A 15,351-nucleotide genomic window follows, 5' to 3' on the forward strand; every position below is an offset into this window, starting at 1 on the left:
GAATGTAAAACAGCACAACCACTGTGGAAAATAGTTTGGTGGTTCTTCACAAAGTTAAGCATAGAGTTACCACATGACCCAGCAATTCCACTACTAGGTATATAGCCAAAATAATTAAAAACAAGTACTCAAATGAGTACATGTACACGCATGCTCGTAGCAGTACTATTAACAATAGCCAAAAGGCGGAACAAGACAGATAGGTAAACAAACACATATTCTATACAATGGAATATTCTTCTTCTTCTTTTTTTTTTTGTGGTACGTGGGCCTCTCACTGTCGTGGCCTCTCCCGTTGCGGAGCACAGGCTCCGGACGTGCAGGCTCAGCGGCCATGGTCCACGGGCCTAGCCGCTCCAAGGCATGTGGGATCATTGTGGACCGGGGCACAAACCCGTGTCCCTGCATCGGCAGGCGGACTCTCAACCACTGCGCCACCAGGGAAGCCCTATTATTCTGTCTTAAGAAAAGTATTCCTGCGTGCTGCAACATGGGTGAACCTTGAAAACATTATGCTAAGTGAAAGAAACCAATCATGAAGGATCACATATTATATGATTCCATTTATGTGAAATGTCCAGAACAGGCAAATTTAGAGAGGCATAAAGTAGATTTGTGGTTGCTTTGGGCTGGGGGGGGATGACGGTTGGGGAATGATAGCTAAAAGGTGTGGGATTTCTTCTTGAGGTGATAAAAATGTTCTAAAATTGACTGTGGTGATGGTTGCACAACTCTGTGAATATAATAAAAACAGCTGAATTATATACTTTAAATGGATGAATTGTATGGTGTGTGGATTATATCTCAATAAAGCTGTTATTGAGATTTACCTCCAAAAAAGGGTAGAGAAGAAGGTGAAATATGTCTCAGAGAAAGAGAGGCTTTGTCTACGAGAGAGAGATACTCCTTGGAATAGTGGAAAGACGATCAGGAGAGCTGGGAAAGAGCCAGGTTTGGATGGACATGAAACAACGGCCCGGGTGAAGGGTGAGAGAAGAAATTTATAAGGGCCACAACTTCAGCACTGCAAGAGCTGCAAACAGTGGTTAAAATCTATTTCTTCCTTCATCTTATAAAATGAAGTCTGCTTTTTTCTCATCATAAAAGAAATATATGGTCACTATTGAGAATTTATAAACTATAGAAAAGTAGAAGGGGGAACAAAACCTTATTTATAGTGCTACCAGCCAGATAATCACACTTAATATTTGGATATATTTCCTTCTAGATGTTCCTCTCCAGTAAAGTTTTATGTTTATTTCTCTAAAACCTATTCTTCTTGATGGGCTTGTTCACTGAGTTCTTTTTGGTTCTCAGTGTATATTATTCCCATTAGAACCCACCTAGAATCCCAGGTAGATTTGATTAGAAAAGAACATCAAGGGCTTCCCTGGTGGTGCAGTGGTTGAGAGTCCGCCTGCCGATGCAGGGGACACGGGTTCGTGCCCCGGTCTGGGAAGATCCCACATGCCACAGAGCGGCTGGGCCCGTGAGCCATGGCCGCTGAGCCTGCGCGTCCGGAGCCTGTGCTCCACAACGGGAGAGGCCACAGCAGTGAGAGGCCCGCATACCGAAAAAAAAAAAAGAAAAAAAAAGAAAAGAACATCAAAATAATGAAATAAATACTGGTTCTCAAGTAATTCCCAGGACCTGTGAGATGAGGCAGTAGCCACTTCTGTGACAACGAGGAGCAGGGCTCCAGCACATTTAGCAAACTGGCCAATACTTCTGAGTCCCCAAATACAGTGTTACGGTGCAGGCCATTCCTTCACGGAAAGGCTTCTAAATACCGTGAGAAAACAAATTTTGGTTTCCAAAGAAACTCTGATTTTTGAAAGGAAAGCCAGACATCCTATTTTTCAGGGTAGAAGACTTTCTAAACTGTTGGAGAGTTAATGAGCTTTTCAAAAGAGGGCGACAACAGGTAATAATGTCCTCTGACATCACAGCCCTGAAAGCAGCAGAGTGTGACAGGAGTAGTTTACTGCCTCCTGGGTTTACTGCGCCTGTCTTATTTCTTCTCTTCTTTGTCACTCCTTCCTAAACTTGTTCTGGCATGGGAATTAAGTGTATTTTATTTTTACCTTTTCTTAAATAAAGCTTTCTATCCCCCTGCTTATAATTTTAAAAGGAGGTGAGTTGAATATATTTCTATTTATCTCTTTGAAGAAAGATACCTGAAACTAAATTAAGTGACATATTAATTACCCATGTATGACTCAGTCCAGATTTCTTTTCTTTGTGCTAGTAACCCATGACAGACAACAAAAGAATCTCCACCCATGAACTAAGGCAGTCTGCTCAACTGAATTGTCTCTGAAAAAAAAAAAAGGATAAAAGTTTGGACAATTAGTTGCCCAGGATGGGAAAACAATTTGATTGAAGGGAATGTTCTTTGATTCGAACTCCACTTTATTCTAATCATACATGCCAAACATACCATTTGACATATAAATAGTGAACCCTACAGCTCTCACTTGGGACAAACCCAATGCTTGCTCACAGCAGTCTACTCAGGAAAAAGAGTCTCTTCAATGTGTTAAATGTGGAACTAAAGGACAGGGCCCCCTTGCGTGCACGAGCCATTTTGAAATATTGCAGCTAGGCGCACGTGATCTTCCCTGGGGGGGCTCCCACCATCCTCAAGAGAAGCGTCCCCTTCTTGGGTTGTGGCCGAGGGGATTCCCTTTGCTTTCTTGCAATGATTTGCTTGGGCAGGCATCAAAGCAGCACTAATTGGAAACCACTGCAAGTAAAAAGCAGCCTTTCATCCCCAGCTGCAGATCCTGAACTTTTCTCCTTTATCATTAAGGATCTTACTTTTCTTAATATAAAATAATATGAGCTCATTATTTTTTTAAAAAATTAAAAACACAGAAAAGCCCATAAACTGTTTATCCTTAGAATGATGCAGAATCATACTTATTTCTGCTGCAGAGAACCTTTCATGGTCTGACTCCAAGCTATAATTTTCTACATTCCAGAGACTAGCCCATACTTTTTCTCATACTGTTCCCTTTGCCTGGAATACCCTCGTTTCCCTCCTCCATCTGTTGAATTTCTACTCTTCCTTCAAGACCCAGCTCAAGAGTTACCTTTTCGCAAGAGAGCTGCTAACCTTCCCATCTATGACGCTGCCACTCTTCTGTACATAGCTCTGTTTTGGCACTCACCCCTCAATGCATCAAAATTATTTGTGTGTCTGTCCCCCTAACTAGGTTAGCAGCTTCTCGTAGTCCTCAGAGCCTAATCCTTACACCAGCATAGATGGTGTTCACAAAAGCTGAAAGAAGTAGAGTCCTATTCAGGGCAGAATGACTTGCACCAGAGCTGAAACTCGACGATTCACTCAGGACATACTTTGTTGTGTTCAGAGGGTGGAAGGCAGCAGTCTGAGAGGGAGTGGGAGTAAGCATTGATTCTGGACCAGGGAGCTGAGATCAGCTTTTGTTCTTTTCTTTCTAGGTCATTTACTAGTGTCACCTAATCCACTGCCCCTTTAGACCAAGTCAGAGAGGAAAGGGAGGAGGGGGAGTGCGGGACAGGGAAGGCTGGAATACGTAGATGTACTTTCACAAGGGTGGAGGGACTGTGTGACTTTCTCACAGGTTAGCATCTGGGCCAGAAGCTCGGTGTGTAGATGCTGAATGGACTGTATTCAACTACAGATTTTGTGTTTGGAAAAGGGAAAGATATTGCTCATGTCATAAAATACCAAACTTTATGGGCGATATGTAAATGACAAGGTACACATTATCATAGGGGAAGTGGTGAAAGAGACATTCAATAGGGCAAAGGAGGGAAAGCCTGACATCTGAGAGGAGCTGAAAATATTAGAGTTGGAAAGGCCTGTGAAAATGTCATTTCTTTTCTTCTGATTGTACTACTTATGCATCTTGTCCTACCCTCACTGTTTTAAATCTGAGGACAGATATTTTCAATATTTGTATCCAAAAGGAATGCTGAGTCCCATACTTAGGCCACCAGTTGAGTATCAAATCGCCTTTAAATTGAACTAAGCTATTTCTAAGATTAGTTGTGTGTTGCAAACTACCCAGTTGGGGGCAGACAAAACAAACGGATGACTTCTGAATGCTACCAAAGGAATCCTGCGTTTCTTTGTGTGTTTTTATTTTAATAAAGCAACGGGGCTTTTCAACTCATAATCAGGTTCAGCTTGCTCACAACCTCCACAGACTGAATGCTACAATAGGGTTCCTTTCTAATTATCATATTCTTAACCACGGAGGATGGAGCTGGAGCATGGGTGCGAGGGATGCTGGAGGTACATATATTCTTTTGGACTGTGAAATCCTGTGCAGAACATACTGAGAAATGTATAGAGGTTCTAACACTCTGCCACATCAGATTGCAGGGGGGGAGTGCATTTAGCAAGAGATCGTCTTAATCCCCTATTCTCCACTCTCCCTAAGAGGGTTTACAATGCTATTTGACAGAGTTAAATGAAATCAGACACTCTCCTGTTGTTTTATTTTCTTATTCTGCCAGAGAATTCAGAAGGAAGGGCTCCATCTCAGTTTTGCGTCAGTGTGCAAAAAAGATGAGAAACACCATGGGGTGGGCTCACGTTCCCAACCCCCAAAGGAGCCCTGCCTATCACTTACTTAAGTCTAGGGGCTTTTGCAATTTTTCTTACTATCCTTTCTTCTCTTTGGGGGTTAGCAACAAATTCAAAAAACGAATCTAAACGAAGTGTCAAATCTGGGTGCTTAGCCAAAAACTCATTTACCGATTTTTTCTTTCCCTGGAGGAATCAACATCCACAGAGCCCTCCCTGGTAAGGCGAAAGGGAATAGGTCCCATAGAGCCCAAGATAGACGCCATGGCAGCAGGACCTTAATAAACGAACGTCCTATCTACTTATCAATGTGTCTAGGTTGACAGGGTGATCTCCAAATGCGACTGGAATACTGTGTTTATTTTGAAAAAGCTTTGCATGTGATTCTGTTACAAATTAATATACCACATCCTCAGTGAAGCCTCCACTATACCTGGGCAGAGGTCCTCTCCGTCCCTGTAGGCTGCCTCTTTGCACTTACAAAACTGTTTTGAAATGATCGCTGTTTAAGTCTATTTCCACATTAGACTGATTTGGAGGGCAGAGACTGTGTTTTGATTTCCAGTGCACAGTATACATCATGGCACATAATAGGTGTTTCCCAAATTTCTGCTGAGTTGAACAATATATAATATATATAATATATATAATAATGCTATATATAAAAACGATATTTTATTAATATTATACTGTAAATGTAATATAAATATATATAAAACAAACATTATATTACTTGTATTTCTATTTTACTTTATATATTATTTATAAATAATCTATAATATTCTATGAATGCCTCACTTCAGTGCAATATGCAGGAGGCTCCCACTAGTTAAAGGCCAATAAGTGAGGTTAATTCCTCAGGTGGTTTGGGCAAAGAGTGAAAGCAATGGAGAGCAATGGACCAAGGACAGACAGGGGCTAAAGAGGGCCTGGAGAAATGGCGTAATTTTGTCTTCCCAGAAAGACAAAAAATTTCCCAAAGGACCCCTATGGTATATGGAAATGGTTCTCAGAGTATTTTGGTGCCAGGACCCCTGTGGTGGTTTTAAATATGTCCAGGGACTTCCCTGGCAGTCCACTGGTTAAGACTCTGTGCTTCTACTGCAAGGGGCCCAGGTTCGATCCTTGCTTGGGGAACTAAGATCCCACATGCCATGTGGCACGGCCAAAAGATAAATAAATAAATATAAATAAGTAAATAAAAATAAATTAAAAAGTCAACCAACTCTGATACTGCTCCTTTCAAGAGGTGGAGCTTAATTTCCCTCCCCTTGAATGTGGACTAGAACTGGTGACTTGCTTCTAGCAAATCGAATATGTCAGAAGTGACAGTATTGTCACTTCCAAGACTAGGTCGTGAAAGACATCTCAGCTTTCTCCTTGCTCTCTTCCCTGGCTCACTTATTCTGGGGAAGCCAGCAGCCATGTTGTGAGGACACTCAGAAGGTCCGTGTGGTGAGAAACTGAGGCCTCCTTCAAACAACCAACCAGCACTAACTTGCTCCATGTGCAAATGAGCCACCGTGGAAGTGGCCCCTCCGGCCTCAGTCAACACTCAACGGACTGCAGCTCCAGGTAACACCTTGACCAAAATTTCTTTGAGACTGAGGACCACCCAGCTAAGCCGCTCCCAAATTCCTGACAGAAACTGTGAGATAATAAATGTTTGCTGTTTTAAATAACTATGTTTTGTAGTAACTTGTTATATAGCACTAGATAACCAACACAACCCAAAGGGTCCCCCCCACCCCTGGCCGTACCATTCGGCATGCAGGATGGAACCCACGCCCCCTACAGTGGAAGCGTGGATTCTTAATCACTGGGCTGCCAGGGAAGTCCCTTTTCTTTCTCTCTTTTTTTCTTTTCCAAAGGGTTCTTAAAAATTACTAAGGACCCCAAAGAGCTTTTGTTTACATGACGTATATTTATTGATGTCTACTGTTTTAGAAATTAAAACTCAGGAAAAAAAACTTTCAATTTATTATTAGTTTTAAACTAACAGTAATGAGTCTTTATATGTTAGCATAAATTACATTTTTATGAAAAAAGTGAGAAAAGTGGTAATGCTTCTGCATTTTTGCATACTGCCTGTCTTAAGAGGAGTCAGCTAAATTCTCCCATTGGCTTCTGCATTTAATGTGTTGCCATATTTTATTTTGGTTGAAGCGTATGAATAAAAGCCAGCTTCACATAGATATGTAGTTAGTAAAAGGAGGATCTTACAGACCCTCTGAAAGGGTTTTTCTGGGACTCCCTGAGTTCTCAAATCACACTTCAAAACTGCTGCTACAGGGAAACTAGAAATTTATTAGGTTGGAAGTCACCAAAAGAAAATGTTACTTCCTGAAATGCTTCTTTGGAGGACTATCTCCCAAGTGCCCTTACTGCCCTCTCTCTAAACTGTGCCATATATGCCTAAGAGTTACCGTTTCAAACTCTCCTGTGGTAAATGGACATGAAAGGAATAATTTAGCCCAAATATGAGACTCTTACTTATTCCATCTCTTAATTTTCCATCTCTAGGCCAATCTCTCCCAATCCTCTCAAAGTCATCGTGAGGCAGAACTCATGTCTAGCTATTCTTAAGCCAGTGGCAGGGTTGGCTACCTGTGCAGTCCTTTTGGGGAAATCAATTCTCCCAGATTTGTGTTGAGCTTCCCAATCCAATTTCCACCCCTTATTTGTAACCATGAAACTAGAAGAGGGAAGGAGGGAATCTGGATAAGGGGAGGAGGAATGAAGAGTATCGTAACAAACTTTAATTTGGTCTCTTGACTGCTATCTTAAGGAATAGAAACCAAATCCTTCATTTTATCATTCATAAAAGAGTGTGTACTACTTTATTTTAAATAGATAACTAACAAGGACCTACTGTATAGCACAGGGAACTTGGCTCAATATTCTTTAATAACCTGAATGGGAAAAGAATTTGAAAAAGAATGGATACCTGTATGGGTATAACTGAATCACTTTGCTGTACCCCAGTAACTAACACATCATTGTTAATCAACTATACTCCAATATAAAATTTAAAAAAAATTTTTTTTTTTTTTTTTTTGCGGGCCTCTCACTGTTGTGGCCTCTCCCGTTGCGGAGCACAGGCTCCAGACGCGCAGGCTCAGCGGCCATGGCTCACGGGTCCAGCCGCTCCGCGGCATGTGGGATCTTCCCGGACCGGAGCACGAACCCATGTCCCCTGCATCGGCAGGCGGACTCTCAACCACTGTGCCACCAGGGAAGCCCCCCCCAAAAAAATTTTTTAAAGAGTGCGTACAGTGTGAAGTGTGTGTGTATACACATGAGACTGTCTTGCCAGTTTCTCTTTGGTGAACTCACCCCTGACTCACTGTTTTTGGAAAGCCACAAACCAAGCCACGGAATTGTGAGACCAGATCATAAACAGAAAAGGTTTCGTTTAATCAACAAAGATCTTGAATAGAGAAGTCTATTCCACCCTGTGTTGCTGTACTGGATATTTACATATGGTAAATTTATATTTAAATATGGCTTGGATATAATACAATATCTTTTTTCTTTAACATTAACAGATGATAGATTCAATTCATCAAACACTCTACTCAGAAGAACTAAATAACATGTATTTAAGAAGCTTCCCTCCAATGGCTGTTGACCTTAAAACACAATTGCTAATTGTATGCTGAAGTAGAGAAAAAAAAATCTCTCACCTTCTTCGGCTGGATAAGGTTTCTTCATGTTCTACATGAGCAACTTTTAATACCTTCTTGTCAATAAACAAATCTGCAGGATAATAAGCAGATCTATACTGACGTTGTTGAGAATGGGCACATAACTTGCCAATCTGAAAAAAGAAATGCAATATAATTATATGATACTTTCACAGACATGATAGTAGAAACAAACTCTGAAACGCACTTCAATTTCTTCCCCAATTTCTTTTTAAAGAGCAGAACGAAGCTATTACTGGAGTCAAAAAAGGTGATAATGCTTTTAAGGCAAAGAACCATCTGTGGAAAAGAAGGCTGAAGACTGTGGTAGGGGGCACTTTGAGCACAGTCTATTCAGAGACTTCCTAAGATGAAAATGCTCTTTCTCTATAGTGAAGTACACATTTGAGAGGACCCTCCACACAGGACTTATGTTACTGATACCTTTCAATGGCACTTGATATTTATCCCTATGAAGTTCACAAATGGGAACTGCCAAGTTTAGGAAAGTCTGGTGAAGGAAGTGAGGGGTGTGACAGATGTGTAGAGTAGTCTGTTAATAGAAGAGCGACCTCCTGCGCACAAAGTGCTCCTGATTCTTCTGAGCATTTTGTTAACTCTCTTTTAATGATATAAGTTTCAGGTGTACAGCATTATAATTTAAAGCTTAGGGCTTCCCTGGTGGTGCAGTGGTTGGGAGTCCGCCTGCTGATGCAGGGGACGCGGGTTTGTGCCCCGGTCCGGGAAGATCCCACATGCCGCGGAGCGGCTGGGCCCGTGAGCCATGGCCGCTGGGCCTGCGTGTCCGGAGCCTGTGCTCCGCAACGGGAGAGGCCACAACAGTGAGAGGCCCGCGTACCGAAAAAAAAAAAAATTATTAAAGCTTAGCTCTTTTATACTCATATAGTAATGATAACAATGGCATCAGCTCTCTTACTTTTCTCAATTCTAAATGATTGATTTGGTTAAACTACTTGTAGATTTGCTATTTTTTTCACTTTTGGTCAAAAGCCTGAATGAACTTCTGTATAAATAAGTATGAATATTAACACATGTCCCCCTTGTGCCAGACACTATGCTGCATTTCTTTGTGTGTTATTTTACTAAGGCAAAGGGCTTTTCAATTCATAATCAGATTCAAACAGCCCCATTTTATAGCTGAGGAAATTGAGGCTCAGAGGAGTTACGTGACTTGCCTAAGACAAATAGGCAGTGGATTCACTGTCTGACTTTGAACCCATTTGTCTGACTTCAAAGCTAATGCAATATCACCTTCTGAGAAGATGATGCTTTATTTTCAGTTGCTTACATTCTACATTTTGTGGGAAAAAAAAAAAGAATTCCCAGTTCTCAAAAACATAGCCAACATAGCCACGGTGAAAATATAGATTGTATACTTTAGGAAAAATACTAGAAATACCTTGTGGAAACAAGGGTTATATCTCTGTCACTTCTGTACCTCCATGGAATTCACACTGGATTTTGTACACTTAGGCCCTTAGTAAAGACAAATTAATTGAAGTGAACTGAAGGAAAATCCTCGTGTCCAATCTGGCACACCATTCCACTGACAGGACATGGGCTCTGAGTTGTAATCCCAGCTTTTGGATTCCTGAAGATAGCCCTGAAATATTCTCTAAGTTATGTATCTCTTTATAAAAGCATAAATGGCACTTGGCTTGTATAGCTTTGGAAAGTTATCCATATATAAATAAATTTTTGAATTAGAAAAAAATCTAGAATCAGCAGTAGCATCACCTTTTATGAAAGACAGTAGCTATAGTATGATATTCAGACAACTACTTCTGAATAGTTTATCTTAATGGGAATGAAACAAAAGTTGCAGACACTTTAAAATATTCCATTTGGTTTTGGAATGTATGATACTGAATTTTTCAGATGTGTTTATGTAACGCTATTTGACTTGGGCTAATATTAACTTTAAATGAAGAATCTGCAATCTCTGAATTTGCCCTACTTGGTAGCAGTCTGGTAGGGTACTTTAGGTAGCAGACTGCCCAGCTATACTGCGGAGTTAACTTCCAATCACTTCCAAAGCACGTAATGCAGCTACAAATAACTGAGGGTAGCCTGTACATCATAAAATTATGTCCATAGACACATATGTGTTTCTTTGTTAAACTGCAGGTGAGCATTCATGGAACAAAACCTTGATTTTTTCCTTCCATAAATCTCTATTTGTGACTCTGTGAACATACATCAATGTGAGAGTCTATTTCAGCAGGATCAAAGTATTCTTCATCAGCACGTTCGGGAGCACAGGACACATTCTCTTGACTGACACCTGTTCCAAATCCAGCACCAAAATCAAAATCTTTCACACATCTTTCACAGTACTTGCCTACTTGCAACCCACAGCTGTGAAATCTCCCTCCCCATTGAAAGACCGCCCCTTGTATCAGTGAATACTAACTGGAACCCAGCAAGACGTTAAAGTTTTTAGCCCCTCCCAATCTACTGGAAAGGGCTGCAACTGAGGCAAAAGCAGGAAGGTTAAGAACAAATGAGAATGTAGCCAGCCTGCAGGCTGACCCTTCTTCCCAAGCCACCCAATGTGGCATTATCAAGCCGACTTCCCAAGGCTCTGTGTGGGATAAGGGGCAAACAATGGTATCCTGCCAACACCCCCATCTGAAATCTGCCACGTCTTATCAGACAGCCTGTATTTTCTTCCACAAATTTACCATGAAGCAAATTCTTCTCATATACAAAGTATTTGTCAAATGTAGACACCCCCTTTGGGCCCTTCTCTCCACATCTTTTACCTCCACACTGTGTGAGCTGTAGGTGAATATTACGAGCTTATTCTGAGAAGTGGACACAAAGAGAAAACATAATTTACAAAGAGGTGGGGTATTAACATTAAAGGGGTCCTTTCATCTTTATACTTGGGAAACATCAGGCTATGCTGGGAGACCTGGGTCTTATTCTACAGCTGTACTTGCTAAAGAAGCCAGCCTCCCAAGTGGCATTTGAGAAATCAGTATCCTGCCCAGGAGTTTTAGGCTCTTAAATAAAAAATGCAATCCAATTTCCTTTCACTGACTAATGTACCTAGTCAAGGATACCTCTATCTTTAAATTTAGTTAGTTGGACTGAATTTATTGGACAGAAAGGTGTCTCTATCAATAGGCCTGGAATATAAAACCTTTTCGTTTTCCGTGAACTGTGATTCCTAATGGTGCCTTTATATATGTGCCAGAACCTGTGGCAGGGAAAGCAACAGTGCTCTGAAGTGTTATAAGACCTTGAAGTGTTATAAGAACGCAGGGCCTCTGACCATATCCAGGCCAGCCATTCATTCTAGTAACCCTAGCAGCATTCTTCTCTAGGCAGGGTCCAGAAGCACTGGCTTTATACACACATGAGGAAAATACACCGCTGGGCCCAGCAAGGTAAGTAAGAGCCCGGTAGACTGGACATCAGGAAGCGCAGCCTACAACCCCACTTCTACCTCTCACTCCCAGAAGGACTTCCTTTTGACCTGCTCCCACAGTTTCACTCCACTCTGGTCTCAAACAAAAGAGGAAGATATGGTATCTGAAGTGCCATATTTTATTCTGGGCTCCTTTGAAAAAGGGAGGGAGGAGTTACTTTGCAAGTAGAGTATGTTACCGAAGATTCTGAAACCATGCCAAGCATTTGGATTTGATGCAATTCACGCATGCGCCCCATAATTGACATGTCAAGATACGCCACTGCTTACATGCATCCTCGGACCCCCATTCATCGTTGGTTCTAGGAACTCTCAGGTGACAAAAACTCAGACTTGATCTTTCCCTGAGGATGGCTGAGCAGAGAAAGTGAGCCTATATTGTAAGCTTCTCATCAACACCAACACCTCACTCCGCGCGAATGCTTCACAGAAAACGTCTACATCCATTCTCCATTCTCCCCGGTGAGTCCTACAACAACCCTCTGACGCATACAGTGCAGGTATTATTGACCCCATTTTACAGATAAGGAAAGAGACTCACAGAGGTTAAGGAACCGAAACAAAGTCAAATGGCTAGGAAAGGGCAGAGCTGGGACTCGAACCCAGACCTGTCTGACTTTAAAACCTATGTTTTTCTTTTCACTTTTTCCCCCTATGCCATGGGTTTCTGTCAACAGGATAGACTCTGGGGCTCCCAGTATTGGGTGTGGCCCAGTTCTACAGTCCTGTGGACATCCCATCCATAATTGGAGAAAGATAATGATTATGAGGACTGTAAAACTGTACTTCAAAGAAGGGCTAGTTATTAAAGATAAACAGAAAACTGGCACCCAATTTTAACCTAAGTTTCAGGCAGTATTGCTTGTGGAATGATGTAAACTCTTTGACCCACCAGGCAAGAGCGATTTCATAACCATACTAAAGCACTGGATGTCAACTTCTGTGGGCTGTGGGAAAGGTGGTTCTCAAGTAGGCCCAGGCTGCTGCCTGCAGGATATCCCTGGACCCAGCCTCCTGCCTGCAGGATATCCCTGGACCCAGCCTCCTGAAGTCAGATTCTTGCATTGGCTACAAAATCTTCTGTAATTTCTACAATTTACCCCAGGGCTCGTCTGATGTCTGGCCTGAGTATATTCTCTATAGTTTCCCCCCAAAAGGAGATTCCAGGTTGATCCTATGCCTACAAAAATAAAACGGGTTTAAGCTTTTAGCTATAAGAGCCAAAAAGATTAGAAAATGGGGGGGGGGGCTTGCAACTACATTAAAGAGTATCTCTGACTCTCTCCTACTCTTTTTTTTTTTTTTTTTTTTTCAGTACGCGGGCCTCTCACTGTCGTGGCCTCTCCCGTTGCGGAGCGCAGGCTCCGGACGCGCAGGCTCAGCGGCCATGGCTCATGGGCCTAGCCGATCTGCGGCATGTGGGATCCTCCCGGACCGGGGCACGAACCCATGTCCCCTGCATCGGCAGGCGGATTCCCAACCACTGCGCCACCAGGGAAGCCCCGACTCTCTCCTACTCTTAACTAGCCCTAAAAGATCTACTCTGCTCTCAATTTAAAAATCAGATGTACGACTTTACATTCTCCTTCTCAAGAAGTAGATAAGAGGGAAGTGTGTGTGTATGTGAGTCTGTGTGTTCTAACTTATATGGCCCATAATAGAAGAGGGACGGGGAAGAAGAGGAGGAAGGAGAGGAGGAAGCAGAAGTGGAAAGAGAAAAGTTCCCATCCCTAAGTCTGTGGCAGGAGAAGACCCAGAGACACACCAGTCTGCCCTCAGAAATCTGACAGCTTTTGACAGGGAAGATGGATGTCGCACTGAATTGTGCTCAGGGAGCAGTACAACTCGTTCCCTCTCAAGAGCTGTACCTGAGGCCACCAAGACTTGAGGACCTCTAGAGGACCTTTTCAGTTTTATTTAATTATACAATAACTATTCTGCTAGAATCCAGTTGATGACTGTGGTACCAAGGAGTGCTTTTCTGAGAACTGTTGCTAAATAACTGGTATAAATTTAGACTTTGATCGCCAATGGATTCATCAAAACCCTGAAGAATTAAAAATAAAACTTCTGGCTTCTACAGACAAGTGAAACTAGACTAGGCATGAAAGAACGTAGACCTTATCACCTAGACTCCATCTTATTTTTCCCGGGGACCCCAGTGGACTTTGCCGGAGACACTGTGGGTGTGCTCTAAAAGAAAAGAGAGACACAGGATTATTAAGGGTTGCACAACTGGATGATGGTAGAATGCTACGGATTTTCCTCTTTCTCACTGCCCTTGGCTCAGCAGAGGGTAACTGGAACACCATAATGACATCTACTGTCATACCATCTTCCTCTGGATGACACACAAGAGAAAGGAAGGACCTTCAAGATGGTGGAGGAGTAAGACGTGGAGATCACCTTCCTCCCCACAAATACATCAAAAATACATCTACATGTGGGACAACTCCTACAGAACACCTACTGAACGTTGGCAGAAGACCTCAGACTTCCTAAAAGGCAAGAAACTCCCCATGTACCTGGCCGTGAGGCTGACAGGGTCTTGGTGCTCCGGCCGGGTGTCAAGCCTGAGCCTCTGAGGTGGGAGAGCTGACTTCAGGACACTGGTCCACCAGAGACCTCCCGGCCCCACGTAATATCAATCGCCGAGAGCTCTCGAAGAGATGTCCGTCTCAACACTAAGACCCAGCTCCACTCAATGACCAGTAAGCTCCAGTGCTGGACACCCCATGCCAAATAACTAGCAAGACAGGAGCACAACCCAACCCATTAGCAGAGGGGCTGCTTAACATCATATTAAGTTCACAGACACCCCAAAACACACCACTGGACTCAGTTCTGCCCACCAGAAAGACAAGATCCAGCCTCATCCACCAGAACACAGGCACCAGTCCCTTCCTCCAGGAAGCCTATGCAACCCACTGAACCAACCTTAGCCGCTGGGGACAGACACCGAAAACAACGGGAACTATGAACCTGCAGCCTGTGAAAAGGACACCCCAAACACAGTAAGTTTAGCAAAATGAGAAGACAGAGAAACAGGCAGCAGATGGACCAAGGTAAAAACCCACCAGACCAAACAAATGAAGAGGAAATAGGCAGTCTCCCTGAAAAAGAATTCACAGTAATGAGAGTAAAGATGATCCAAAATCCTGGAAATAGAATGGAGAAAATACAAGAAACATTTAACAAGGACCTAGAAGAACTAAAGAGCAAACAAACAATGATGAACAACACAGTAAATGAACTTAAAAATTCTCTAGAAGGAATCAATAGACGAATAACTGAGGCAGAAGAATGGATAAGTGACCTGGAAGATAAAATAGTGGAAATAACTACCACAGGGCAGAATAAAGAAAAAAGAATGAAAATTGACAACAGTCTCAGAGACCTCTGGGACAACAGTAAATGCACCAACATTGGAATTATAGGGATCCCAGAAGAAGAAGAGAAAAAGAAAGGGACTGAGAAAATATCTGAAGAGATTATAGTTGAAAACTCCCCTAATATGGGAAAGGAAATAGTTAATCAAGTCCAGGAAGCGCAGAGAGTTCCATACAGGATAAACCCAAGGAGAAACACGCCAAGACACATATTAATCAAACTATCAAAAATTAAATACA

General features: G+C 42.3%; 1 protein-coding gene across 1 annotated transcript in view; it reads right to left on the reverse strand.

Moving 5' to 3' along the window:
• Positions 1-15,351, reverse strand: part of GPC3 (glypican 3) — a 442,407-nt gene that overhangs the window by 157,563 nt on the left and 269,493 nt on the right. Inside the window, exon 4 of the mRNA XM_004285475.3 lies at positions 8,266-8,399. Within this exon, the coding sequence (XP_004285523.1) occupies positions 8,266-8,399 (134 nt within the window). The remainder of the gene's footprint in view (positions 1-8,265; positions 8,400-15,351) is intronic.

The sequence above is a fragment of the Orcinus orca genome, chromosome X (assembly GCF_937001465.1).
Source record: "Orcinus orca chromosome X, mOrcOrc1.1, whole genome shotgun sequence".
NCBI lineage: Eukaryota > Metazoa > Chordata > Mammalia > Artiodactyla > Delphinidae > Orcinus > Orcinus orca.